The sequence below is a fragment of the Pseudogymnoascus verrucosus genome (genome assembly GCF_001662655.1).
Source record: "Pseudogymnoascus verrucosus strain UAMH 10579 unplaced genomic scaffold scaffold_17, whole genome shotgun sequence".
Taxonomy (NCBI): domain Eukaryota; kingdom Fungi; phylum Ascomycota; class Leotiomycetes; order Thelebolales; family Thelebolaceae; genus Pseudogymnoascus; species Pseudogymnoascus verrucosus.
The window spans coordinates 65,777-93,148 of record NW_017263668.1 but is presented as its reverse complement, the minus strand read 5'-3'; the positions used below and the strand labels follow the sequence as shown (position 1 = coordinate 93,148).

Sequence of the window (27,372 nt, the reverse complement as noted above, 5' to 3'; positions counted from 1 at the left end):
CAGTCTTGGCGGCAGGGAGAGTTGACGATACGCCCAGGCCGTCCCTGGCATGGCATGGTGCGGCTTTTGATGGCTATTGACAGCCCCCCCCCGTATTCTTGGCGTCTGCGAGGAGGATCGGAATTTGGTGTCCTATTGACGGCTCCCCCGCCCTTTTTGGAGACAGACTGTGAGAGTTAACGACCCTCCCCCGCAACGAGCAGAATCTAGGCGTCTATTGACAGGCCTGCTGCTCTCTCCCCGCAATATTGGCGTCTGTTGTGAGGGTGTGAGTCGACTTTGTTAATAAATCCAACTGCCAATTCTGTGTCCCTTTCCCCGCAAAGTAGGGAGGTTTGGGGGGGGGGTGGGGTGGGACTTCTGGCGGCTATTGACAGCTCTTCCGCGTAATCTTGGCGTCTTGTGAGAATTGAGTTTACGGTATGGCCCAGGGCCCGAACCTGCTAGGATCGGCTTTTGGTACTAACTCCCCCGCAGTTTTGGCGTCTGGGAGGGTTGTTGACGACATGGCGAGGATCTTTCACCGCAAGGAGCGGAATGTGGGTGTTTACTGACAGCTTTACTGACAGCTTTCCCCGCGTTTTTGGAGCTGGTGAGGGTGAGAGCTGACCTCTATCCTGGGACACTTCCCCGCAAAGTGGTATCCTTGCAAAGGCCCTCCCTTACCCTCCCCCGCAAAGGGAGCGTCATTTGATGGGTTTAGATTTGGAGAGGCTAGGACGTTAGGGGAATGGTTTGTTTGTTTCTGGGTAGGAGGCGCAAGAATACTAGGTATCAATGGCTGTGAGAGTCAATTGCCAATGTTGGATTGGGTGAGTATATGTATTCCATAGTTTCTCATTTCTAAGATGATTATTGAACAGCCTCACACAAGCATCTCGTCGCAAAGAACAATATAGGCATCATGAAACTCCTCGCTAGGCTCTCGCTCCTGGCTATCATCCCGTCTTCGTTAGCGGTTCCAACAAATGACAATCAGATCGCCAGCAGAGATGTCGTTCTTAACGCCCTCCCTATGCTCAAGCCACAGCGTTCGCTGTCCAGAGATCTCGTTAACCTAGATGGACTGTGGAAATTCTCCGTTGCAACCAGCGCCAACAGCACCGCCCAGCCTTGGACTGGGCCATTGGTCACCGACCTGGAATGCCCGGTCCCAGCTTCCTACAACGACATCTTCGTCGACCGCGCGATCCACGACCATGTCGGATGGGTCTACTACCAGCGGGATGTGATTGTCCCCAAGGGCTGGTCAGGAGAGCAGTACTTTGTGCGCGCCGAATCCGCTACCCACGAAGGCCAGATCTATGTCAATGACCGTCTCGTCGCTCATCATGTGGGCGGTTACACTCCATTCGAGGCTGATGTGACCGATCTTGTGACTGCGGGCCAGCAGTTCCGTCTTACCATCGCGGTCAACAACATTCTCACGTTTGAGACTCTCCCGCCTGGAAAGGTGATGACCAGCGCGTTGACGGGAAAGAGAACGCAGAAGTACTATCATGACTTTTACAACTATGCGGGCTTGGCTCGCTCGGTCTGGCTGTACTCTGTGCCTAAGCAGCATATCCAGGACATCACTGTTGTCACGGATTATAAGGGAAACACCGGCATGATCAACTACAACATCACCGTTGCTAAGGGGACAACTAGAAAGGTCCAAATCGCTGTCATCGACGAGAGCGGGAAGACCGTTGCCGAAGGCTCAGGGGCTACCGGAACCATCAATATCCCCTCGGTGAAGCTCTGGCAACCCGGAGCAGCATACCTCTACAACTTCCGCGCCAGCATCGTTGACTCTTCTAAGAAGACCCTGGACACCTACAACCTCGCGACCGGCATTCGCACCGTCGTGGTCAAGAACACCCAATTCCTCATCAACGGCAAGCCCTTCTACTTTACTGGCTTCGGCAAGCACGAGGACACCAACGTCCGCGGCAAAGGCCACGATCAAGCTTACATGGTCCACGACTTCCAGCTCCTGAACTGGATCGGCGCTAACTCCTTCCGCACCTCCCACTACCCCTACACCGAGGAGATGATGGAGTACGCCGACCGCCGCGGCATCGTGGTCATTGACGAAACCCCCGCCGTGGGACTTAACTTCGGTTTGGGCACCCCGGGCAGCGTGACCTTTGGCCCGGACCTCATTAACAACAAGACCCAAGCCGCGCACGCGCAGGCCATCCGCGAGCTCTTCCACAGAGACAAGAACCACGCCAGCGTCGTCATGTGGTCCATCGCCAACGAGCCCGCGTCCGACGACAAGGGCGCGAGGGCCTACTTCGAGCCCCTGGCAGCGCTTGCTCGCTCGCTCGACTCAAGCCGACCTATCACCTTCGCCAACGTCTTCTTCGCGACCCACGTCACTGACAAGATCTCCGACCTCTTCGACGTCCTCTGCCTCAACCGTTACTACGGATGGTACACCGAGACCGGTGAGCTGGCCGATGCCGAGGTCGCGCTCACGACCGATTTGCAGGGCTGGGTCAAGAAATACAACAAGCCGATCGTGATGACCGAGTACGGCGCTGACACTGTGTCGGGGCTGCACACCGTCCTCGGGCTGCCGTGGAGCGAGGAGTACCAGGTGGCGATGCTGACGATGTACCATAGGGTGTTCGACTCGATTAAGGCGATGGCTGGGGAGCACGTGTGGAATTTCGCGGACTTTCAGACGAGCATGGGAACGGGACGCGTGGATGGGAATAAGAAGGGTGTGTTTACGAGGGATAGGAGGCCAAAGGCGGCGGCGCATGCGTTGAAGGAGAGGTGGACGAACTTGAAGAAGAAGTAGGGTGGGGCTTTAGTTGATGTAGATAGATGAACTGGATAGACGTTCGCATAGCTCCTATGTTGGAACAGAGAATATAACAGGCTTTCATCTGCTTTATGTCCATTTTGGAGTTTCTACCCCCCCGTACATTAGAAATATCCCTTGTGCCAAAACACAAAAACCAGAGCAATGGAATCGTGGTTCGACTCCACCAGAGAGCTCTTGGTGGCAACATATCTCCCTACCTCTCACAGGAGGAACTAATGACAACGCCGACGCTTCTTCTTATGTCCGTTCAGCGGCTGACGAAAGTGAATCTAGCCATTCTTGTTCCTCCGGACTGGCTTCAGCTCCGTGATCAACTAGTAGCCTGGCAAAATCCCCGTGAGTATGCCACGTAGCCATTGATAGCGCCGTTAAGCCACTGCCAGACTTATAATCGACATCAGCTCCGCTGCCAAGTAGCAGCCTCCCAAATGCTTCGTCCCCCGTCTGAGCAGCGAGTATCAGCGGCGTCAAACCAGACGTAGCTTCCGCATTTACATTAGCCCCGCTATTAATGAGGAGCTTAGCAATTACCTCATCCCCTGACCTAGCTGCACAGATCAGCGGCGTTTCGTTATATATATCCGCTAAATCAACATTAGCTCCCCTACTAAGCAATAGGTCAACAACTTTCTCGTGCCGCCTCCTAGTGGCCTCCGATAACAGTGTTCTATTATACATATCCTTCAAATCTACTCTAGCCCCCTTATTAAGCAGTACCCCGACGACTTTCTCATGCCCATTTATAGCGGCATGCCATATCGGGGTGCGTAGAACTATGCCATTTACCGACAGCATAGAAGCTCCTCTATCTAGAAGTTGTTCTACCGCTGCCTCTTGGCCTTCCCTAGCTGCTGACTCTAACCACTCATCACGAAAGAATGGCAGTTTATCGAGTATACTCTTCTCCATTCCAGGTAGGTCCACCCAACCAGGATAGGCCGTCAGTGCGTGATCCCGCCATTCCCTATCCGCATAGTCAAACCATCTACGACAGTGGAAGTCATGCCTTTTTCCTGCTAATATCATCTCTTTGTCGGATATCATCCCTGCTTCATGTGCTATCACCTCTTCGCTGAGTGCAGCCTTCTCGGCTTTCTCTATACTCATATATTTCCAGCAGACCTGAAGCATATCGAAGTTCGATGCACCTGCTTCTGGATAGAACCCTGCAAGGTCATCGTGCCTCGAGAGATCTTCCAGAAAGTCTTTTGCCGATTGATGTACTAGATGGATAGTCTCATTCTCTTCATCGACTTTCAGAAATGCTCCGCAACAACGATATTCATGTCTCCATTCATTTAAGTCTTGAATTGTCGGAAGAGTAGTTTTATCATATGTACCCAATCCAAGAAGACATATTATAGCAAGTTCATCGACTTTGAGCGGGCGGCGGGCTATGAAAATAATGCGTAGTATAAAGCTTGCATCATTTCCATGTGCCAGCTTAATCTTTCGTAGGATTCTTTCATAAGTCTCGGGAAGACCCGACGGCAGTTTATCAAGCAAGCCGGTAATGTTGCCTTGGGTGTCGCGCTCGTCCATTTCGCCAAGGACAAGGGATACCCATAGGAATGTCCCTTCAGCTTTCCTTTCTAGGACGCCGCGGATCTGATCTGCCTTTTCTGAATCGAGATCAAAGTCGTCTCGGAGTTTCTCCGTCTTCTCTCTAATGAACTTCGACAAGTCGCAATTTATAAGGCCAGTATCGACTTTCAGTGGCTGGGTTCCGTGTAAGAAGCCCTTTTCTATGCTTGGTTCCGGCCTGTGGGCGATAATAATCTTAACTGTCTGAACTAGGGTATTCGACTTCACCTTGTTAGACTTCGCCTTGTTATTGCGGCTGTTTGGATCGAAGAAATCGTGGAGCACTTTGACTAAATTCGATTTAGACTCTTCTTCGCATTCATCAAGAGCGTCGATTATGATAGTGATCGATCGTTCCGCCGGATCCCTCAAGATAGCCTCAAAGACCATCCAAAGAGCGCCAAAATCTAGGCAGAATACGCCCTTAAATTTGTCTTCCCCGTATTTCTCATATTCTGGCTGCATGTATGAGAAAAATGAGGGTTGTTGGCGTAAGAGCTGGACAAGAAGGCTACGCAATACTGCAGTTGCTGTTCTCTGCCTTTCGTCTTTGTTGTCGCAGAGGAAGAAAGCGAATAAATCCGATTCAGAGTATTGCGCCCTTTCTTTCAGTTCATCAACTAAAAAGGTTGCAATCATGGTTTTACCAATTCCGGGACCGCCAGTCATGCGTAGCAGTTGGCTCTTATCGGCGTTAAGCCATTCAGTGAACTGTGAATTTATCAGAACCCATTCGCATGTCCCTTCAACCCTGTCGCCCTTGGTTCGTCGAAGGTTTTCTAATATAACGTCTGACTCGACAACGACAAGAGCTTGAAGGCATCTAAGCTTTTCCGTAGAGTTTGCAGTCGAACGTATTTGTTCATCATTGTAAACGATTTGGCGGGGATTCATCCTTCTCAAGATTTTCGCTGGGGCCCCATCGACCATCCTCTTAATCTCTGGTTGAAACTTCTTGTAGGAAGCATCATCTGAGCCCTTAAATTGGTTTAGATGCAGGTGGTCAACATCTAGAGAGACCTTTCTATAACCATCAATACAGGCAGAGGTTTCGGTCACGACAATTTTACGTCGAATCCCGGTCAAGCCGATTTTTCGACCATAGTCGGTCTCTTTGAGCTCAAAGAAACAAACAGTTTCAACCGACATCCTCCTTAGCCAAACACTGAAGCTGTGTAGTAAATCGATTTGGTGGGTCGATTCTTCTTCCAGGTCTTTGATAATGCCGTCGTAGGAGTTAAACCCTGAATAACTACCAAGATCTGCGATAATTCTTCCCCAGGATGCGTCTTTGCTGCCTCTATGAGGAGTGCCAAAAAATATCACCCCAGCAGTCGCCATTGTAATATCTTCTCTCCCCTCATGTAGGTGAGCGTTCACGATCGCCTGCTTGGTAGTTAGCAAGTCACTTTCCTAAGGCCGCTCTTATTCAAACCTGCTGGATCAAATTGCCTCCAAAACTATGGCCCATGAAAATAATTGGCCGCTCTGTACTGTTCGTTTCCTAGATTCCGTGTTAGAAGTCTTCAAATTCTGCCAAGGATAGTTACTGTACCTGCCGTTTGTTGTGCAAAGCGTCAAGTAGGGCGGTTGCACAGAGAGTCGTCCGTGTCTTCGGTGCATCTAAAAGCCAGTTCGATTGGAAGCTGAATGTCATAATGCGGCTGTTTGGTACTTCTTTAGGAAGAAGACGTTCGAGCCAGCGAAACCTAACCTTGCTTCCCACATCCGCGGTCCACGCGTAATTTGGGTTGGCTCCAAATCCATGAACAGCGACGATGCTGCAGTTGATTAGCTACCACGGCCTTCAAAGGGATAGAAAGGTTGTAGCTCACTCAATTTCGGCCTTAGACCCTTCGTAAACGATATCAAGGCCATCCTTAAGCTCCTTTGTTACCTGGCCATGTTTCTGACTACGAAGCCTCAAGATAAACTTGACAAAGGCACCAATGAAAGGCACCAGGACGAGGCTGAGCACAAAAGGAAGAAGCGGAATTGGCACTGCAAACACATAGACCACAGAAGCCATTACACAAGTAATTTGCACGACTGCAAATTACTTGGACAACAAAATAGCTATACTTCCATGAGTCGATGGCAATTTTAGTTCGTTGACGAGGCTTGAGGCGGTGTCCCATCGCCTTTACAGCAATAAGCGCCATGCATGGGGCTGGAACTTCACCTCGATGTTACAGGGCAAGGTAACGATACACCCTGCTGGGTTGTTTCACGCCGGCCCATTATTATTCCGAGATCCTTTTCTCACAATGTCATTCCATACAATTAAGACCTCACTGACGCTAGGGCGCTACTATACGATGCATAATGACTCTGTCCCTTGTCAAATTATATGAAGATTGTTCTGGCTGGCACTAAATAACGGCCATTGAATTACTACAAGGTGCGTTTATCTACTTCTACCCCTACGAGCTCTCAATACTTCTCAGAAACGGATGACCCAGTTACTGGTTTCGTGGCAATAGTAATACTATCACGAAGTCGAGCCATGGCGGGCGTGCTGAGGTCAGTTTCTACCACCCCCGAAGCGCCGGAAGCACTGGCCTTTCGTTCGAGTGACTCGGAGACCGTGTATTGGTCGCTTGTGGGGAAGCTATCATGGTGTCTGTTGCCCTGCTCTATTTGGTCATCGTAGTCATACTCTCTCCAGAAGTCCCGTTTCCCCCGTGCAAGCCGCTTGAGCCAACCTGGAAGGATGCCACCAACAGGCCTTGGACTCCAATAGTCAGACTGATCATAATCGTAAGGAACGATGCCGCCATTAGTCACCCAGCTTAATATCCAAGCAGAACCGTTAAGTATGATATAGCTGATAATTCCGCTATCATTTGTCAGTATCAAAGGCCGTGGAGTTTGAAAATGGACGTGACTAACACTATCAATCCATAAGCAATGGAATAAGTAAATGGCATAATTGCCATTGTCAAGAAGGCGGGCACAGAGTCCCCAATATATCGCCAGTTTATATCAACAGCAGCGCGTGTCATCATCGCCCCCACAAGCATCAGAGTACAACCTGTTGCCCACGAGGGTATGCTGGCAAAAATAGGTGCAAAAAACAAGGAGATAAAAAAGCAAAGTCCGGTTATGCAGGCAGTCATCCCGGTAGCTCCTCCCTCAGATACACCAGCCCCAGACTCGATGTATGCGGTCACCGGCGGAATCCCCAATAGTGACCCTATCGAAATGCTCGAAGCATCAACGAGATATGCCACCGCGGATCCTTCGAAATCTTGTGTATCTTCGTCAATTGCGCCACAGAATCTAGCCATAGAATATAGGGTTCCCGTGCAATCCAAGATATCCACATAGAGGAAAGTCATTAACGCCACCATAAAGTCTTTAGTTTGTCCCCCCCCGTTGTGCCAGTCTTGCACGGCTAAGATATGCTTGAGAGGTCGAAATGAGACAACCTTCTTGAAATAGTCGAAACTCAAGTTGCCCAGTTCTGTATCTGGAAAAGCTGTCACGGCGGTGTTTCGTGGCCAAGAAATGATTGATACGAGCAGGATTCCGAAGCAAAGAGCTCCCTTGACTCGGTACATCATTAAAAAGGCCGTAAATAATCCCCCACAGAAGATACCAAGCCACATAGTTGGATTTCGCATTTTCTCTCCAGTACAGACACCAGTGACAGCGTCACGCAGTTTAGGGACACAGCCTGCGAGTTGTAGCGGATCCGCTGTTCCTCCTGTTATTGCCCCTATTCCAGCCTCATATGTTAATCCAATCAGTGCCAAATACAGGCCAATTCCAGCTCCGCCAGCAATCTTCAAGCTCGCAGGCAATGACCTCGCAAGCCATTGGCGAATTCCCAGCAAGGTCAACCCAACAAATATTAACCCTTCAACAAATACAGCTGTCAGAGCCAACTGGTAGGAGACAGAGCCTTCGCCGTGGAAACCAACCACTTGGTACGAAAAGTAGGCGTTAATGCCCATCCCAGGTGCCAGAGCGATGGGCATGTTCGCGAAAAGGCCCATAGCAAAGCTGCTGATTGCTGATATTGCCGCTGTTCCGGTGACAAGGTCGAGATTTATCTCCTGAACGCACTGCAAATATGGCGGATCATCCTTACAAAGCGAATCCGTCGTTGAAGTACAGACGCATGTGCCTCCGGTCTGCGAGACTATACCGGCATTCACAGAGATTATGTATGCCATGGCGAAGAACGTAGCGAGCCCGGCTCTTACTTCCGTGAGGAATCTTGTTCCCTTTCGTTCGAACCTGTGGCCCGAAAACTCAAGTCTAAATCGCCGGCCGACTACACTCTTCGCTACCGCCATATTGGTTTTTTCGGCCTGTGATAAGTTAGAAATATTATAGTTGGGATGATCGGGCACAAACCCAACCCATCTTCTCCCAGACACTTGGTATGACGACCGCAAGAGAGGTTATGTGAGAGTATTGTCACCAAATTTGAAGCACTCAGGGGCATCGTCGAATAAAAAAAGTACATGAAACGGGCGCCAAACTGCGTTGATAGAAGATGAAGCTACACGCATGGATGTACGAAGGCTATATTTCAAACTAGACAGAGGGGTCAGAGGCACCTGACGGTAATGAGAGTATGGAAGGCTACCGGATGAAGTCTACCAGGAAACGCTGTGCGTCGTATTACACGGCTGAGCACCATGCACATATTCCTGTCATACATACGTAGGCTCGGCACGTTATACATGGCAATTGATACGAAGATGTGCGGTTAAATGTTGGGCGTTATACATCTCACAAGTGTGCGTGTAGCATAAGCTATCCACAGAAAAGCCGGAGCGTAAAGTTGGCTCGAAAAAGCGAGTGGATTGGATGAATAGTTTTTAAAGGATCGACTGCTTCAAATATTCGGACATATTGCCAGAGGAGCCAGCGAGTCTGTCTCAGTGCCATTCAATGAAAGATGGCGGACTAGAGCCAGATGGGAATCTATGTCACCCTCGTACAACGGCTACAAGCGCCAATGATAAAGATATAGATGATCTGGATAGATGGCAAACAATGCGTCAGTGGCTGACGAATGGCCTGTGCCATTGCGCATGGACATCAGCCATCTGTGTATCCCGTCAGGGTTGGTGGTTTTGAGGACGCCTATGTTGCACTACCCGGGCAGTCCATTCAGCCCTGGCAGGCAGAATCCCACGCTTAAGCAGGCAGCCGTTAGATAATGGTGCTATTCTGGCGTATTCGTGGAATGCACGTTGCTGGCCAAGGAGACATGTCTGTTCAACCCCAAGAGGCAATATATAGCGGCGCATTTGTCCAGTGAGAACCCGACACACATTAAGAAAGAAGTATCATGGATTATCAAGCAAAGCCGGGATGGGTGGCTATTGTTATTTTGTCTGTCTCACAGCGTTATTCGGCCCTTTCCCAATTATCGATATTAGCATTGGTAATGTTTGTCTCTTAACGGATATGGGTGTCGTACAGAAAACATGCTGTGCTGCAGCCACCCTTCCTTCAAAGTAGATTAGGGAAACGAATCCATGGACATAAGATAATGATCTACCGACTTTAAATTCTTTAGATAACTTGCTCGCTAAATGTAAATGCTCGTACGAATACAGTACGTCGAGCATTACCAATGGATTTGGCAGGAGTTCTCCACAATCGCTCCCTCTTAGAGATACACTACTATGTAACAAAACGATACTCCCAGCCCTTCAACGCCCTGTCCTCAGATTGCATGCATTCCCCATACCAAATCAAGGACTTATTCTAAAAATGTAAAAAGGTTTGTGTGCAGGATGTTCATCGCGCGATTTGCTTCGAACGCCTCGACCACACAGGATATATTTATCTCGCTAGCTCCTAAAGATATTATTAGCACAGTCGAGATATGGATGGTTGCAGTGTTTGCTTACCTTGCGATATCATTTCGATATTCACGTTGTTCTCTCCCAGGGTAGAGAACATACGCCCGGCTACACCGATCATATTCTTCATCTCGGCTCCGACAAGACTCAGAATCGCCATCTTGGTCAAAATACTGACCTCACCACAGTCCTCCAATGCTCTCCTCGCCCTCAGTAAATCGTCCTCGGAAACCGAGTGAACAGCCATAGAGACATGAACCTCACTCGTTGAGATGAGATCGACGGAAAGTCGTAGCTTGTCCAGTATGGAGAAGACCTTTGCAAAGAATCCATGAGAGATAGATCGCTTATTCGAGTGTACGTTGATAACAGCGATTTGGTTCTTGATAGTAACAGCCGTAGGCCTCTTTGGCGTCTTCCTGGCGCCTGGAATGCTCACACTTCTTGTGCGGATGAGCTGCTGACCCGGCGCCAGTACGGGGTCTGGGAGGACGATTGTGCCATTTCCTCTTGGGTTCTTGACATTCTTTATGCGGATTCTGATGGGTGGCTGAGCGTGGATAACTTGGTCCATAGTAAGGTGATGGATAACCTCGGATCCGTAGAATGTCAACTCTGCAGCTTCTGCAGGCGTAATTGTGGTGAGCAGCCGCGCGGTGGGCACCTTATTGGGGTCGGCGGTGAAGATGCCGTCGACTTCTTTCCACACCTGAAGCTCTTCCGCCTTCAGCCCCACAGCCACCAATGCTGCGCAGAGATCGGTATAGCCTCTGCCGATTTCGCCGTCCATAAGTCCACCAGGCACGGTGCCGAAGAACCCCGTCAGGACTGGGACTCTGTCTTCGCATGCTAGTACTCGCGCCGTGAGAGCCTCCGCCAGCGAATCGTAGAATTCCTGGTTAATCCCTCCAGGCGACTTGAAATTGATGACATCTGATAAATCGACATATTCGGCGTCAACGCCTCTGTCACGCAGTAGAGCCGTCATGAATCGGCAACTCAATTTCTCGCCGTAGCTGACAATCCTGTCTTTCGACCTCGAGTCAATCTCCAAGTGCCATCTCTGCGCAGCAAGCCTGTAGTCGAGTATTTCCTTGCATTCGCTTATGATCTCTGTGGAGAGCGCATTCCTGATCTTAAGATCCCGGATGCTTGTCTCGGCCGCATGCACATGGTCGTTTTGGATGATTTGAACGAGCCGTTTATATTCCTGGACAAGACTGTCGTAATGAACTGATTCTGTGTCTTTAACAGTGGCGACCGATTCAAGAACGCTGTACACTTCTAGGAGGCTTCGATATGTTAGAAACACTGCATTGGAAGGGCAGTGGTTAATGACTCACCGACTTGTGGTGCCCTCGACCTTTTTTCCTGTGCTCCGAGCAGAACATACGACAGCAACGCGGTTGCCTTTCAGATTTGCCCTATTAATCCAGAGTTAGAAAAGGTCGTGGTCGTCGAATGCGCAATGCCAACTTACCGTATAATGTCTTCGGCGATGTTGAATGGAAGCTTGCCGACGCTGGTCCCGCCAAATTTCTGGACAATCCATCCCCCACGACTATTGTTCTTAATTGGAGAGTGACATGTGGTCAGAGAGACGGTTCTCAACCCGTCCTCGTTCTCGAGAAGTGACGGACTCATCCTTCACAGAGACCATATGACTGCAGGGTCAAATACAATGTTAGTTTCTAGCTTTTGGCGGGAGAAACAAGCCCAAGGAACGCTACCGGTCCATTAGAGGCAAAATGCTTACCTCGTAGTACGTAGCACGCCGATAATCGCTGTGGGGCGGGGGAAAATTGGGCGAGGCTGACTCTTATCTACTACTCTGATACTCTGACCAATAGATAACAGATAGTTTGCAAAAACCCTTCAGCCTTTCGCTCGCCGAAGCACGTGATAAAAACTACGAACAAGGCTTAGACAAAGAGAACAAGTACTGCCAGGTATTCTCCAATTGAGATCAAAGTACCCGGGTAAAACAATTATGACCTTTCCGTAGTAGCGCAGCCGATATAACTGAATATAGATTTATAGAATATACTCCAGAAGAAGATATGAAGCACGAGGGCAGCCATGTTATTATATAGACGAAGGCTTGATTCGCCGCCCATAATCTATTACTCCGAAAGCCAACTGGCAAAAACCCCCACCCGATATACCCCGCGACATTCACCGGCATTCTTATTGGGGGCAATTTGATGGCGTGCTATAAACAACTGCACCAGGCTAAAAGCAGCCAGCTACTCCATTGACTTTGTTTTTCCATAATTACTATTAGTTGTATATTAGTTGTATATTCGTTGCAAGGCTGAGCCTGTCCAAACAACTTCCTTCTATTGCTTCTAGGCCATATTTGTTATTCTGTTATTTTCTCGGCAGGCAACAAAACAAGTGCTCGGGAGAAGTCGTGGCGGCATGATCCTGGGGTAGCTCGCCATGCAACCAGGCACATGTTCGCATGTGTTACTCATATGAGTATACAGCACCAGTCATATCCCAGCCAGAGATATAGCATTTGTTTAACTGGGTATCATACTCTATGTCGCTCATTTCCCATATTCCCATATTCCCCGCAAAAACATACGCCCAACTTCTGATTCCCATGAACGCCATCCCACGCCTCATATTTTAGAAAATCCCGATCCTAGCTCCCCATCCGTCACCCTTTGGATTCGTACTTATTTGGTATGGAAACGGATTTGCCTCACTCGTGGTGATCGGGGGGATATGGTCTTTCTCTCGGTTTACCGTAGTCACGATCTTCATGGCTGTCTTCAGCAGCATCGTCTCCATCGCCTTCCGAACCTTTGCTCGCTCTGGTTTATAGTCAGCATAGTCCTGCTTCTGACAAGAAAGAAGTAAACTCACCACTCTCTGTTCGTGGGATGGCCAGAGTGACATCTAGGGTCCACTGTTCCCAGCACACCTCTTCCTCCCCTTTGGTGAACCATGCCTTCCTCCGCCGCTTCTCGAAGAACTGGACGGCAATTTGGCCGCGAACACCCGAACTTCTGGACCCCAGGTCCGAGGTAGTATCGAGCTGGCGTATAAGAGAAGAGGTCTTTTGCTCAATCAATGTCTCCAGCTCCGCATCCCCCACGACCGGCAGCGTCAGGTCAAGGACATCGTGGGTCCTGGGTCGCACAGAGGGGAAGAATCGGTGGAAGAAGATAGTGTGTAAAATGCCTGACAGATGATAAGTAGAGTGTTTGCGCAAGTACTGGAGCGCCACATACCTTTTACAACGTCCTTCACAGACGATGGGTCTGCGAAGACTTCCAAAATGTACTCTGGCGGCCGTCGTTGCTCCATGACAAGAAGACCAAAGCAGTCGCCGTCTTTGATCGACTTAAATTTGGGTTTCCTATGTGGCGAAGGATGTTAGAGACGGGAGCTTCCCCAGACGTCTAGCTTCCTCACCGTTCCTATCTATCGCTGCATGGCCATATCGCGAGTGGAGGGGTAATGTCATCGTCTATTTGCGGGTCTCCGTAAGACAATGACATGGATGGTCCAAGCTTCAAACCACCCAGACCGTCACGGGGAATCATCTAGCCACCCAAGGATAAACTTAAATCCGTCCAGACCACGCCTTACTGCTTCTGATCCACTAAAGTGTTCCCCCATGGCAATACAGCCAAGCGAGCCGAGGGACAACCAAAGCAACCGTGATTCGCAAGTGTACCTGTTCCCCAATATGCTACGACTGTCGTCAACGAAGTGATCATACCTCGGCTGCCATTATACTCATATTATATTCGGAAGGTGTCTTATTTTTTATTCTTCAGTTTCTCATGTAGAAGGGCCGCACTGGTGGCTCCCAGATTTGAGCCATGATATCCGCAACACGACGATGGTTTCGCCGAAACCGAACCCCAATCGCGATTGGGGTCGGCGTCTTGGGCGCTGGATATATGGCCGCGCAATATGTAATGGGGAAGCTGTCGGATGCGCGCGAGCGCATGAGCAGTGATCGCATAGCAAAGGAGAAGTGAGTTTTATGCCCTGGAAGTCCCCCCCTTCGGCAGGAACAGTAGCTGATCGCGTGTGGCTAGCCTTCGGAGGAGGTTCCAACAGAATCAAGAAGACTGTACATTTACCATACTCGCACTTCTCCCGACAGCAACGGATAATATTATGGCTGAGCTAGAAACCGAGCGGATCACTTTCGCCCTGCAGGAACAGAAGGCCTCGAAATTGGCAAGGGAGGACCGACCATCGGACCTGGGCTCAACCCCACCATCCGTGACAGACGATGACGGAAGAAGTAATATCAGCCAACTCAGTGAGAGCGGAGTCCATGCAAGCCAGGCCTCCCTTCCTCCCACCACAACGGATGAGAAAGCTCCCCAAGATAGCGCCCAACCAGCACCGACGGCACAGAAATCAAGGAAGTCGAAGTTGCAACTATGGAATGACTTGAAAATCAGCGGTAAGAACTATTGGGAATTCGATGATTTACTGGTTACTAACTATTTCTTAAAGCTATCACCAGAGCCTTCACTCTCATTTACACATTGGCACTTCTTACACTCCTCACTCGCATCCAGCTTAACTTGCTGGGACGCCGCAGTTACCTCTCTAGCGTCGTCTCGTTAGCTACGGGCGGACTCCAAGATTCATTTATCAACCTTGAGAACAACGACGACGATAATACAGACCAGGCGTACGGCAATGACTTCGAGACCAACAGGAGATATCTGACGTTCTCCTGGTGGCTGCTACACCGAGGATGGAGAGAGGTCATGTTCAAAGTCCAGGATGCAGTTCAAGATGTGTTCGGCCCATTAAGCCCGAGGGATGACCTCTCTCTAGGCCGGTTCTCCGAGCTGACCCTCGAAGTCCGAAAGAGAGTTGAGGGCGCCACCGAGGCCGATCGCCAGTCCACCAGATGGCTCCAGTATCTTCTGCCATCCCGGGACCAAGAGGATTACGTCCTTCAACAGTCGGGAATGTCAGCTGAATCGCCTGAATCTACCACCCTCGCTTCCTCAAATGCCAGCCCTCTTCGACGCTTATTAGATGAAACGTCAGATCTCATTGACTCCCCGCCATTTACATACGTCCTCACGCTTCTCCTCGATGCTGGATTTTCCACCTTGGTGGACCAGAAGGTCGCCCAGCAAGCATTCAAAGTGCCTGCCCCACCGAGCGACCCTAACTCAGAGCCAAGAATCCAAGAAATATTCGACCCAAAGCCAATGAAGCTACCAATCGTCCTTGCAACCCTCACGCGCCAAGCTCACCAAATTGGCAATGGCGTTCCCAACGACTACCTCCAAGCTATGGAGATGGTGGGGGATCTCGAGGCCTTCGCGGCTGTTGTATATTCTAGTAACTGGGAGAACGAAATAACGCCAATGGGTGACGAGGGTGCCGTTAAGAACGGAAAGGCAAAGGAGTCAAATGGAGCAAGTGACCAGGCGGAGTCTGGTATTTTGGGAAGCAGCATTGTCGATATTGGGGAGGCTAGCGCATTCGAAAGTGCCTGGGGTAAAGCGACGGAGTCTAGTGGAGGGGTTTTTGAATCTGCTAAATAAGTAAAGGAAAGGGGTATCACTAGTAAACATGTAATTATATATCACGAAGTCATCCAAACATATACGATCATACATTACAGAATAAAGCGGTTGCCATTTAAAGAGCAAGCACTATTTTTGTTCACTGTAAGGCCAAGCACACGTGAAACTTGTATGCGTTATATTCTATAATACGCCCTTTACAAATTGATCTAATGCCAATTCAAACAATTCGTTCGCGACTCCATCGCCTCCTGGGTGCTCTACCGGAGAGAGGGGGTTTTTCACCACTGTATGTATTAGTAATGAATCCACAACTTATGACTGGATAGCAATACCGAATTCCACGTAGAGGTTCACATATATTTGATGAAGAACATTCCGCATATTGAGACTTTGTGTATCGGTGAGCATCACAAACTTGATACTCGTCGGCGTTTCGTAGTAGTGGAGTTTATATTGCCCCGTCCGGTACGATATGAAGCTGAACGGAATCGTATTAGTAAAGCCAATGAGACAGTACAGCTGCAGGTGCTCTAACCTGTCATCTTCGCCTCCCAGCTTCCTAACCATATTGCGCAAAGAGAATATTGTTCCAAAGATAAGTTTCGCATCGTCTTTCGCGCTTAGCCGAGCTGGCCGAGCTCGGGCAGGACCCAGGTCTACCGTAACATCGTTGCTTATGCTGCTGGAGTCTGAGACGGGCCTTCCCTTCGTATGTCCCGGACCAGCAATGGAGCTGGGGTTGTCTTGCCTCGCCCAGAGCTTGCTGTAGATGCACTCCGCTGCCACTGAGTCAGTATCCAGGAGCCCGCCGTCGAAAGGGATATGAACTCACTATGCCTATCGAAGATGTAGAAGGAGTAAACTACCATGATTCCGCAGTCCTCAAAGCTGGATGCGGGCTAAGATCCATGGACTCCTCGTAATGGGTCAATTGGTATTATCACGGGCCAACAAGGCGCAAACAGTACCCTCCACATCGTCGTTGGCCCTGCGGAGAGTGGGCCACCTCCATGGCCCTCGCGCTAGCATGGTCAAGCTTTTCGCTTCGCCCGGAACAATACCCTGGCCGGAAGTCGGGAGCGGAGTAACTTTGATCAACCAAATTATCCCATGTGAAGCCCAAACCCCCACATGGCAGTAGCGTTAGCCAGGGCGGCATGGGGGGTTTTCAGCTTTCGATCTTGAGCACTGCAACCGCGTCGCCTCTCATGTCGCGTTGTTGACTACGACGGTCCTACGCATTTACTGTCTCAGAACTTACTGAGTATATATTGTATATCCTCTCTCAAAACCCGTTGGCGTAGAAGGCCAAGATGGAGCCTCGTTCAGCCTCAGAAGGCGGGGCTCATATCGTAGATCAGGTCGAGCCAGCGAATAAGCAAACACAATGCTCTGGGGAAGATGAATATGCGCAACCGGTCCCCCTGGCGCAGCAAGCGCAGCCCAGGTTTTTAAGTAATAGCAGGTACATTTGTCTACTATAATTATTATTATATTCTTATGCTGATGGTATAATAGCAAGGTGCCAATGTCTGGGTACCAAAGCCCGTTAAGGCAGCATCAACGAACTCCTTCTATGCACCAGCCGGTCAAGGTAAGTAGGCCAGCGCGCATTTATCTGTGATTATAATAACATCGTTTCAGGAGACACCCAACGCTCGGTCAGAGTACAAAAACAGTGAAGATGATGGGAAATCCCAGCACCACATCAACCAGTATATTATTGGGGAGGAGATTGGGCGCGGGTCTTTTGGCTCAGTGCACCTTGCTGCTGACCAGTATGGAAACGAATATGTTAGTTTCAACAGATGTCTGCGGTTTCATGCTCAAAACTAAATGTCTACAGGCAGTCAAGGAGTTCTCAAAGTCCAGGTTAAGAAGGCGTGCGAGATCCAACTTTCTCCGCCGCCCCCATGCCGCATTCCGCTCTGGCAAGTCGCCTACAGGCAGCGGTCTTAATTCCCCTCTTCACCATAATCCCATGCCAGGCATTGGAGGTGATGGACCGGAAGGCTCACTGCATCTGATCAAGGAAGAGATTGCCATCATGAAGCAGCTCCATCACCCAAATCTCGTGTCCTTGATTGAGGTTCTGGATGATCCTGAGGAAGATTCCCTTTACATGGTGCTGGAGATGTGCAAAAAGGGGGTCATAATGAAAGTTGGGCTGGGAGAAAGGGCAGATCCTTACGACGGGGAGAGCTGCAGGTACTGGTTCCGGGATATGATATTGGGCATCGAGTTTCGTAAGTCTACAGCGGTTCACATGTCTCGAATATTACTAACATTCAAAAGTTCACGCGCAGGGAATTGCCCACCGGGATATCAAGCCAGATAACCTCCTCCTCACGGCAGACGACGTGTTGAAGGTTGTGGATTTTGGTGTTTCGGAGATGTTCGAGAAGGATCCGGAAATGATGACAGCCAAATCAGCTGGGTCTCCTGCATTTCTGCCTCCGGAGCTTTGTGTAGTGAAGCATGGCGATGTCTCGGGTCGAGCAGCAGATATCTGGTCGATGGGAATCTCGTTATATTGCTTACGTTTTGGGCATATACCATTCGAGAAGACTGGCATTCTGGAGTTGTACGAGGCCATCAAGAATGATGAGGTCGATTGCACACAAGTTGATGATCCGAACTTTGTCGACCTGATTCATCGCATCCTCGAGAAGGACGCAAAGAAGAGGATAACTATGGACGAGCTCAGGGTAAGATTCTTTTCTGGTTTACGTGGGACTTACTGACGGCTTTAGGAACACCCTTGGGTGACAAAAGATGGCACTGACCCTCTCCTGTCCAAGGAAGAGAATGTTTCGGACCTTCTCGAGCCTCCGACACAGATTGAGATGAATCATGCCATCACCTCCAACATCGGAGGTCTCCTCATCGTCGTACGTCTTCCCATATGCAACATGAAAATTTTCAACCACTAACTCCTACCCAGATGAAAGCGGTCAACAAGTTCAAGAGCCTGTTGTACAAGAAGCACCCCGAGCGGGCAGGGACCCTCTTCGGCGGACACAAACAACTGTTTCAGCCGCCCGCACAAATGCACGAGTCGGATTTCGAAGCGAAGCATGGGGCTCAACGGACGAAATCCAAACGTCAAGACCACTTCTCTACTATCACAAGCACAAAGAGCTTTCCAGACGAACACGACCTACCCGACGCCGTGACATCCGAGCCGGGCCAGGCGACCGAAACCTCGTCCACCTCCAACCCCCTAGACTCCGCCGCCCCGCATGCCAACAACAATGACAACAACAACAAATCCCGCACCTCCCCCCCGCCAACCTTCACTACCACCACAACCACCACTCCCTCCCCCCTACCCTCCCCCTCCGGCCGCGGCCAGGCCCACGACCCCCTCGACGAAGCACCTCTCTACCTCCGCGTTGGCTCAGGCCACGCTGACCACCCCGACACGGACAGCGACAGCATCGCCCAGTCCCCCGCCGCAGCCGAGTTCAACATCTACGACAAAGCGTACCGCGAGGAAGTCGCGCGGATAAGGGGTGTGAGTGAGAGCACGCTGGTGTACCTCAACAGACGGGTGAGCGCGTGGGATTCAGCCAAGACGGGCGGGAGGGCCGCGCCGGGTGGTAGTGGTGCTGCTGATCCTGGTGCTGCTGATCTTGATTCAGCTGCTGTTTCTGATCCTGCTACTACCACAACTGCTCCTGCTGCTGTTGCTGATGGTGCCGGTGGTGCTCCTGATGACGCGAAATCCGCCACACCGTTCTCCGCGGCGCAACCGGCGAATCAGGCACCAGGAGAGACGCACGAGGCGTAGCGAGCGGTCCCTGAGCGCGCGGGTAATGTGGCACGAGCGCGAGCTGTGTTGGACGTTGGACGTTGGACATGTGTGATCGGCGCTTGAGCTAGGAGCGGGCAGACAGGGGGAGCTTTCTTCTCACCTCTACACCTTGCTGCTGCTGCTGCCGTTGAAGCTCTTGCTGCAGCATTGTCATAGCTCCAGAAGCATGGAAGCGGGGATCGGCACACCTTGGAGCTTACTGGAACTTGCTTTCATGCCGGCGGTTTGGGATCGATGCCGGTGTGTGTGCTGCGGGTCGGTTGATACCGGAGCGGTTTCGGGGAGGGTTGTTTCCTTGTTATTTGGCCCCGGCGGTGTGGCGGCGGGAGGGAAGGGAGGGTCGGCCGCCCGCGCGCTGGCGGGGTGGGCGGGGCGCGGGGGACGGGGGGGTGGATGGGGGGTTTGGGGGGGGGGGGGGAACTTCGGAACCCTGTTTGTTGTGCATTGAGTTGGGGTTGGTGGTTGGGTTTGATATCTATGGATGGATGGATGGTGAGGGAGGAAGTAGGTTACGAGATAGTTGAAGCGTGAAGAAGCGTTGGTTGCNNAGACGGTATAGTGCTGGTTGATGCTGGTGCTGTACTCTACTATCTGTCCTCCTGCACCGTTTGAGCACGCTATGAGGGATTTTTCAGCACCTCCGACCCGTCACTATCTGCTGCGTTTTTTGATAAGGCGGTGTAGCAAGCCGCTGTGCGTGCGGTGTTGCATGTGTCTGCGGAGCGGAGGCAGGGTTGGTCATGCCATGTCATGTCATGCTATGTCTTGTCGTGGCATGGCGAACCGTGCGGTGGTGGTGATGTGTACTACTCATCTACACTGTCTGTACGTATTGCGCAGTGAAGCAAGCACCTTATCCTGTATAACGTGGCACAGCGCCCGTGGCAGAGGGGTCTGTATGCGCGACCGGGCCATGTGCAGCGGTGGAAGTGGAAGCTACAGGGCTGTAGGGGGATGTCTGTCTGGAATAGGAAGAGGGGCGCTGGTTGATGGGGACGGGGAAGCTCATCGTGCATACCGTGAGCTTCGATGGAGGGGGGTATATGCATGGTTTAGTGCGGGTTGGAGGCGGTAGGGGGGGGGTGGGTGGGTGGATGGGAGTTGCAGGTGGGAGGGATGTCGGTGCGTTGCGTTCTGTGGTATTTGGGCGTTTGTGTTGGAGTGGGAAGAAGGATGGGATGGGATGGGATGTTGGTGTGGGTGTTTGGTTTTGGTTGCTTTCGTTTCGTCGTTTGCTATCACCACCCTTAGGAAATCCAATACCGCTATCGCTACAGTCAGTATGAGCGCGTTTTTTTCTGTGATACTGTGATACAGACGGCCCATCCAGCCAGCCATCCAGACCAGATCAGCAAGCCGATACGGGAGATTCTGATATCGCTACCATGACGTAAGTGCATCCCTCCCTCGGCGGGTCCGAATCATTCTGTCTTCGCTGTGCACAAAAACCTCACACGCATGGAGCTGAAGACTCGTTGTCCTGCTTACAAATGGCAACGGATGTAGTATCGTTCCTCGAGCTCCGCGCGCACTGGTAATTACCACATGGGGAAGCGGCATCTATTTGCCAGCCCACCAGCCACCACCAGCCAAGACCGAGGAATGAGTCTTGTCTTGTGTGTTTACGCGTCCTGGGGGCCACAAAGACCTATCTCGTGAGTAAACAAAGAAATAATACCGCGGTGTGTGGTGCTCGGCAGTCCCGTTTATTTTCTACGTGGGTCTATTTTATCAATACTGGGGCAGTAGTGCTGGAGTAGCTCTTGGATGATGTACGGTCTAGAAAGGTGGACGGTACCAGGGACTCCACAAGCGGTGAAATGCACCGCTCGCTGGTGTGGTGGTGGTGGAGAAATGGAATGCGCCGCTTGTAGCTGTACTGTCCTGTACTGTACTGTAGAGCACGGTACAGCGGTGCTGTGGTGGGATAGCCGGGTATGAGAACCGTGACATTTGCAACTCGAACTAAAGCTCCGGCTAAGGGGGAGCTGCAATCTATCCCTTCCCTAGAGTGCGGTTATGTTTCTCCTTCCTTGTAGTAGTACTCTCTTTCTTTCCCTGTATCTCCTTTAGGAAGACCCCTCGGCGAAGCTAAGGCGGGATGATGACATAGAACAGAGTGTTAGCGGGCTTAGGGCTCTTGGACCAGGTGTCCCTGGGTGGTTTTTTGCTCTGCGCTGGGGGCTTGGAGGGCTTGGTAGGCTTGGGAGGTGCCTTGTTGGGGGGTTTGGGTGGCTCGCCCTCAGTGCTGTGTGGGGGGGAGGGATTAGAAATCCTCTTTGATGGGTGGTGGGAATAGGGCCAATATTGTCGTTTTCTTAGAAACTGGGCCTATGGGCGTGAGGATAATTAGAGATATTGATAATAGATGGGGATTTTGGCCACCACCACCGCTGAGATTGGGATTTTTTTGTTTCTAATTTTTTATTTTCTGGCTGGGCTCGGCGGAGGGGAGATGAGTGCTCCTTGTGGCATCTGGTGGCCCACATTCTACTGACTGACTGACTGTACTCAGCTCGGCGAGTGGTCGGCGAGGAGTGTGTTCGTCATACAGAGTGTTGTACAGTTACGAGTGTTTGCTGAGAGGAGAGTGAGGCAGGAGAGTCAAAGACTTGGGGCTTGGCGGCGATGATTCAAAGACCGTAACATCGGCATCTGCACCTTTCTTTACCTTGCATACATGCGCTGCGGTATTAAAGGTACACCGGCAAAAAAGTCGAAAGCTGAGACCCCTTTTTTTTTTTTGACTTGTTGGTGATTCTGGTCTGTCTGGTTACATACAGTTTTCTGTTGCATAAGAAACTAAACCAACACTACGACTCTGACTACTGCTGCTGCTGCTGCGAGTACTCTGCTGCTTCTGTTGGTGTATCTGTATTTTCATCTGTAACTACTGTAACTGTACATGCTGGACCGGGGACATATATGCTGGGCTGGACTGGACCACAGTCTACGTACCAAGACTGTACAACAACGAACACCACACACCAGCCAACACAAAAGTGAGAAAAAAAAATAGAAGCGGAAAAGTAACCTTGGTATCTATCTCTTTGCCCACTCCCACCGAGAAACTGTGAAATAAAAAAGGATATAAATTAGGACGACACGCCCCCTTTTTTTCTCACTCTTACTTCCAAGCATTTTTTGCAATCTACTTCTTATATTTCCACAACCATCACTATCACAACCAACCAGAACATCACCGAATCTCTTTACCCTCCTCTCGTTTTCCCCCTCTTTCGCACTGAAATGACGGAACATCGATACATCCCTCTCCTCCCGCTCCCCGATCCGGCTCTCTCATTATAGCGTCGGTGGTCTCTTGCTACTCCGAATTTGCCAGTAGCCAGTATAGCCATAAGCCATTACAACTTATACATCCATCCGGCCCACCAACAACTTTCCACCACCGCCGGCTGTCAGAAAAATTAAATCCCTCATATCGGACGAAAGTACCATTTGCGCGTCCCGGACAGCTAAAGGGTACTTACCTACTTACTTGCTCTTTTTTAACTTGCACCTATTTACCTTACACCTGGTTCGTTCAAATCGATCGACCTTGGAAATCTAAAGCAACCCCCCCTTGGCCCCCCCTGGACCTTTCGACTCGATACCTTCTCATCACGGGCTTTGTTCACGTTAGGCCGAGTACCTCATACTTGAGTACTACGCATATACGCATATACGCATATACGCATACACCCATACACGCAGTTTCTTATAGTGTATCTCTTAAAACTACAAACTACGGGTCTCTGGATCTCTGGTCTCTGGGTCTCTAAATCTCTGGATCTCTGGGTCTCTGGATCTTTGGTCTTTATCTTGCCTTGCCCTGGCCCTTACTCGCCCTTAACTCGCCCTTACTCGAACCTCAAACTCCGCCCCTTAAACCGCCCTCTTTTTATAATATACCACCACCGACTAGAAAGTACTCTACGCGTACCTTCTTCTCTTTCTCACCTTTCGCCTACTCTCTACACCCCCGTTATCCGTCAACAATTACCATTACCGCCTACGGATCACCAATCTACCACCTACCGAATTACCCACTGTTTCTCACTACGTCGACTTCTCTCTACCTCGCTCCACCGCTCTCTACGTCGATTCTACGTATCTTCAAATCTCCTGGCGGCGGCGTTTTGGTGTCTATACCTCACCTCAACCCCCCGCCCCTCGCCTCTCCCTTCTCTTCTTCAACTTCACCCCCACTCAACTACTACCATCCACTACCATCCACTACCATCTACCCTGCACCATCCACCGACTTTACTTACCAAACCACCACTACCAACTACCAACCACCCACCAATCCACACCCACTTACCACCACCCACCACCAACCACCACCCCCAACCAAAAATTACAAACAAACCGCCAAATCCTGAGCAATTCAAACACACCCATACCACAGTCCACATCGCCACCTTCTCTACCTTCTGCTCAATTTCCCTTCTTCAACTTCGTATATTATACCAAACACCTCTCTCCCACTCTTCCATAACCTTCACACCTGGTTTTCTCGACTCAATCGCCTCGCCACCGAGGAATTGCAGCTCCAGAGTGCTCAGTGTTCGGCCTTCGACGACCCCTTCGGACCCCTACGACATTTGTCCCATCGTCACTCCCAAGACACCACTCTAATCGCCCTGGGACCCCCCTCACTCAACCCACCTCCCGGAATCCACCGCCAGAAAACCACCACCTCGGGGCAAACAAAAAAAAGTTTTGGCCAAGACTTCACTACAAAGCAGACCCCGCGCCCGCTTCATCATCATTGTCGTCATTCAATCTCCAAAAAAAAAATCGACATCACAGCTTTATTTGCTGAAAGCTTTCTCCTACCAGGGCCGTGAAGGCCCGCGACCGCTGAGGCGGCCCTCTTAATAACCCTTTTTTTTTTCATATCTTATACTTTATATTTTTCTCAGTTGCTTACACAGCTGCTACCTTGGACCCTTGGACGAACGAACCTTCGACTGCTATTCGCACGATCAGGTAGCACATGCAATCTATCGACATTCTGACGGTTTACTGCGACACATATTAATTATCGTTCCACAAAGAAAAACCCGCCTAAAGAAATACCCTACCAGTACAGTACAGTACAGTACGGTATAGCCGACGCCCTCACAAATATTACCGCCAAAGCGCCCAGAAAACCCCCGCGCACCAGCCACCATGACCGCTATCCTCCCGCATCGCGATGCTGACAAAGCGACCTCGTCACCCACAATCTCAAGGAAATCCTCCTTTGATGGCGGTGCAGGCGCAGCATCGCCAAGGTCGCGACCAACCAGTGGACAAGGTACGCACGATACAACCAATGGGGCTGCGCCACACTCCGACCACAGTCACAGGCCGGCGAACGAGAAGCAATCCATGACCAAGCGACTCACTCGCATGTTCTCCGCGCGCGACACCAATAAAACCGGCTCCGGCTCTGAAAGTGGCGGTACAAAATCACCCCCCAAGGCCACAACGCCCGTGCCTGGAGAGCCATCGACGGCGCCTACCTCTCGCCCCGCCCCGCCTTCACGTCAACAATCTTCGTCGGAAAAGATCCCAACGATGCCGAAACCCAAAGAGAAACCCAAAGAGCCACAGTGGCCGGCTCAGCGATACATCCTCGTCCCCGACGTACCCGGTGGCCATGAACATCACCTCAAGAGCGCCAAGCGCCAAGAGAAGCTGTCCGACATGCTGCGCGACATGCTGATCGGCAAGAAGAAGCCGATGGAGGCACACGAGGGCGAGCAGCAATTATCGCTCATGTCGAGCTGGGTGGACCAGCTGAAGCGCGAGCGCGAGGCCCTGGCGTCGACCGACAAGAAGGGCGGCCCGAACACGACAGCGACGCTGGTCGAGAAGTACGGCAAGTGCCAGGAGATCGTAGGCCGCGGCGCCTTCGGCATCGTGCGCATCTCGCACAAGCGCAAGGAGGGCGACAACGAGCAGCTCTTCGCCGTCAAGGAGTTCCGCCGCCGCCCCGACGAGAGCGAGAAGCGGTACAGCAAACGCCTCACCTCCGAGTTCTGCATCTCCTCCTCCCTCCGCCACCCCAACGTCATCCACACCCTCGACCTCCTCCAGGACTCCAAGGGCGACTACTGCGAGGTGATGGAGTTCTGCGCCGGCGGCGACCTGTACACTCTCGTCCTGGCGGCCGGCAAGCTCGAGGTCGCCGAGGCAGACTGCTACTTCAAGCAGCTCATGCGCGGCGTCGAGTACATGCACGAGATGGGCGTAGCCCACCGCGACCTTAAGCCCGAGAACCTCCTCCTCACCACCCACGGCGCGCTCAAGATCACCGACTTCGGCAACGGCGAGTGCTTCCGCATGGCCTGGGAGACAGACGCGCACATGGTCTCCGGCCTGTGCGGCAGCGCGCCCTACATCGCGCCCGAGGAGTACATCGACAAGGAATTCGACGCCCGCGCCGTCGACGTCTGGGCGACTGGCGTGATATACATGGCCATGCGAACGGGCCGGCACCTGTGGCGCGTCGCGCGCAAGGACGAGGACGAGTTCTACGAGCGCTACCTCGAGGGACGCCGCGACGAGGAGGGCTACGGTCCGATTGAGAGTTTGGCTCGCGTGAGTAGCCCGCGCCCTTCACCTAGCACTTCTGCTACCTCTGTCGTGTCGCGAAGAAAGAAACTAACTGATCGACAGGCCCGCTGCCGAAATGTCATCTACTCCATCCTCGACCCGAATCCGAGCCGTCGCATCACGGCGAGCCAGGTGTTGAAGTCCGAGTGGGGTCGCGAGGTGAAGCTGTGTAAGGCGGGCGAGGAGGGAATTTAATCTTCGTCGTCGCCCTCTTGGGAAAAAGACTTGCTTGTGCGCGCGAGATGAGGATGGGTGTTCCTTTTCTTATAAGAACGAACTTTTCGTTTTCGTGGTGGTGCGCGCATGACCATCACGACGTTCCCAATCCCCATCCTCTCCACCGAACGCACGAGCTCGGGCACAGCTGCATCCCGCAACCCTGCGCGAACCCTTTTTTTTCCCTGCAGAAAAGACGACGCACGAACGCACGACCACGCAATGAGGAACGATAATGGATTGCAGCGCTTCAATCAGCATCCTCGATCGGCACACGTGCGAATTTCCGACTTTCGAAACTACTTTTTCTTCTACTTCTACTTTTCTATTATTATAGAGAGAGAGAGACATTCTTAACCGCTTTTATATTCCCCAATCAACACACACAGTACCGCACGATACCAAGTCGCAAGCAGTCGCGGGAGCGGACGGGCCGTTCTTATTTAAAACGCTTGCCCGAGTTCCACAAACTTTATTTTCTTTTTTTATCAATCGTTTTCGGAAAGGGAGTTGGCGATGCATACCATAACCCCGCCATCATGCACCGGCGTCAATTGTTTTTATTCAAAGAGGAGTTTTTTTGTCCAGGCGTTAGCGAAAGAGAAACACAGCGAACGGCGGCAGCGAGGCAGCGGCGCACGCGCATGTTTAGAGAGAGCAACAGCATCGTATATGTACGGGTGGCCTAACGAAATGGGCCGGCCACCTTCGGTTTTGTATGGGGGTTTTGCTGGGGTCTGTTGGGTCTGCTTTTTGTTTTTTACTCGTCTTTTTTTGGTCGGCCGGCTGAGCGTTCCGAATTGCATTAACGACGTCATGACACCTGTGCCTTGCTTTACTTTGTTTTCCTGTTTTTTCTGTTGCGCGCGAGGAGAGATGGATGGGAAGGAGAGGGAAGGAAACAAAATAAGACGGATAGGAGGAGGAGGAGTATGGGAGGGAAACCCGATCGGTCTGGCGGCT

General features: G+C 51.2%; 9 protein-coding genes across 9 annotated transcripts; 4 read left to right on the top strand and 5 right to left on the bottom strand.

Annotated features, from left to right (window-relative positions):
• The first annotated feature begins 362 nt into the window (after window positions 1-362).
• VE01_04288 (uncharacterized protein) lies at window positions 363-2,876 on the top strand. The gene is made up of 2 exons (XM_018273763.2): window positions 363-420; window positions 478-2,876. Exon 2 carries the CDS (start codon window positions 905-907, stop codon window positions 2,792-2,794), a length of 1,890 nt encoding a protein of 629 aa, XP_018131173.1. The 5' UTR covers window positions 363-420; window positions 478-904; the 3' UTR covers window positions 2,795-2,876.
• On the bottom strand, window positions 2,835-6,559 carry VE01_04287 (uncharacterized protein). The gene is made up of 4 exons (XM_018273762.2): window positions 6,241-6,559; window positions 5,961-6,186; window positions 5,841-5,909; window positions 2,835-5,791 (listed from the first exon to the last, which is right to left on the bottom strand). The coding sequence occupies exons 1-4, from the start codon at window positions 6,432-6,434 to the stop codon at window positions 3,059-3,061; spliced, it is 3,222 nt and encodes a 1,073-aa protein (XP_018131168.1). The 5' UTR covers window positions 6,435-6,559; the 3' UTR covers window positions 2,835-3,058.
• A 279-nt stretch (window positions 6,560-6,838) lies between these two features.
• On the bottom strand, window positions 6,839-8,992 carry VE01_04286 (uncharacterized protein; the record flags this gene model as incomplete). The annotated part of the gene is made up of 3 exons (XM_018273761.2): window positions 8,771-8,992; window positions 7,298-8,724; window positions 6,839-7,244 (listed from the first exon to the last, which is right to left on the bottom strand). The coding sequence occupies exons 1-3, from the start codon at window positions 8,777-8,779 to the stop codon at window positions 6,839-6,841; spliced, it is 1,842 nt and encodes a 613-aa protein (XP_018131169.2). The 5' UTR covers window positions 8,780-8,992.
• A 929-nt stretch (window positions 8,993-9,921) lies between these two features.
• HOM3 (Aspartokinase) lies at window positions 9,922-12,263 on the bottom strand. The gene is made up of 5 exons (XM_018273760.2): window positions 11,993-12,263; window positions 11,717-11,900; window positions 11,580-11,660; window positions 10,285-11,528; window positions 9,922-10,231 (listed from the first exon to the last, which is right to left on the bottom strand). The coding sequence occupies exons 2-5, from the start codon at window positions 11,878-11,880 to the stop codon at window positions 10,134-10,136; spliced, it is 1,587 nt and encodes a 528-aa protein (XP_018131170.1). The 5' UTR covers window positions 11,881-11,900; window positions 11,993-12,263; the 3' UTR covers window positions 9,922-10,133.
• A 120-nt stretch (window positions 12,264-12,383) lies between these two features.
• On the bottom strand, window positions 12,384-13,727 carry VE01_04284 (uncharacterized protein). The gene is made up of 3 exons (XM_018273759.2): window positions 13,479-13,727; window positions 13,111-13,428; window positions 12,384-13,058 (listed from the first exon to the last, which is right to left on the bottom strand). The coding sequence occupies exons 1-3, from the start codon at window positions 13,552-13,554 to the stop codon at window positions 12,871-12,873; spliced, it is 582 nt and encodes a 193-aa protein (XP_018131171.1). The 5' UTR covers window positions 13,555-13,727; the 3' UTR covers window positions 12,384-12,870.
• PEX3 (peroxin) lies at window positions 13,599-15,871 on the top strand. The gene is made up of 3 exons (XM_018273758.2): window positions 13,599-14,233; window positions 14,298-14,674; window positions 14,728-15,871. The coding sequence occupies exons 1-3, from the start codon at window positions 14,076-14,078 to the stop codon at window positions 15,780-15,782; spliced, it is 1,590 nt and encodes a 529-aa protein (XP_018131164.2). The 5' UTR covers window positions 13,599-14,075; the 3' UTR covers window positions 15,783-15,871.
• Window positions 15,872-15,873: 2 nt separating this feature from the next.
• BET5 (TRAPP subunit bet5) lies at window positions 15,874-16,751 on the bottom strand. Its single transcript, XM_059463603.1, has 4 exons — window positions 16,600-16,751; window positions 16,303-16,546; window positions 16,100-16,245; window positions 15,874-16,051 (listed from the first exon to the last, which is right to left on the bottom strand). The coding sequence occupies exons 1-4, from the start codon at window positions 16,634-16,636 to the stop codon at window positions 15,948-15,950; spliced, it is 531 nt and encodes a 176-aa protein (XP_059319760.1). The 5' UTR covers window positions 16,637-16,751; the 3' UTR covers window positions 15,874-15,947.
• Window positions 16,752-16,885: 134 nt separating this feature from the next.
• Window positions 16,886-19,911, top strand: VE01_04281 (uncharacterized protein). Its single transcript, XM_018273756.2, has 7 exons — window positions 16,886-17,232; window positions 17,286-17,361; window positions 17,412-17,561; window positions 17,614-18,013; window positions 18,063-18,475; window positions 18,521-18,658; window positions 18,712-19,911. Exons 1-7 carry the CDS (start codon window positions 17,081-17,083, stop codon window positions 19,558-19,560), a joined length of 2,178 nt encoding a protein of 725 aa, XP_018131166.1. The 5' UTR covers window positions 16,886-17,080; the 3' UTR covers window positions 19,561-19,911.
• A 4,851-nt stretch (window positions 19,912-24,762) lies between these two features.
• Window positions 24,763-26,388, top strand: SAT4 (serine/threonine-protein kinase HAL4/sat4; the record flags this gene model as incomplete). The annotated part of the gene is made up of 2 exons (XM_018273755.1): window positions 24,763-26,178; window positions 26,257-26,388. The coding sequence occupies 2 exons, from the start codon at window positions 24,763-24,765 to the stop codon at window positions 26,386-26,388; spliced, it is 1,548 nt and encodes a 515-aa protein (XP_018131167.1).
• Between the last annotated feature and the right edge of the window lie 984 nt (window positions 26,389-27,372).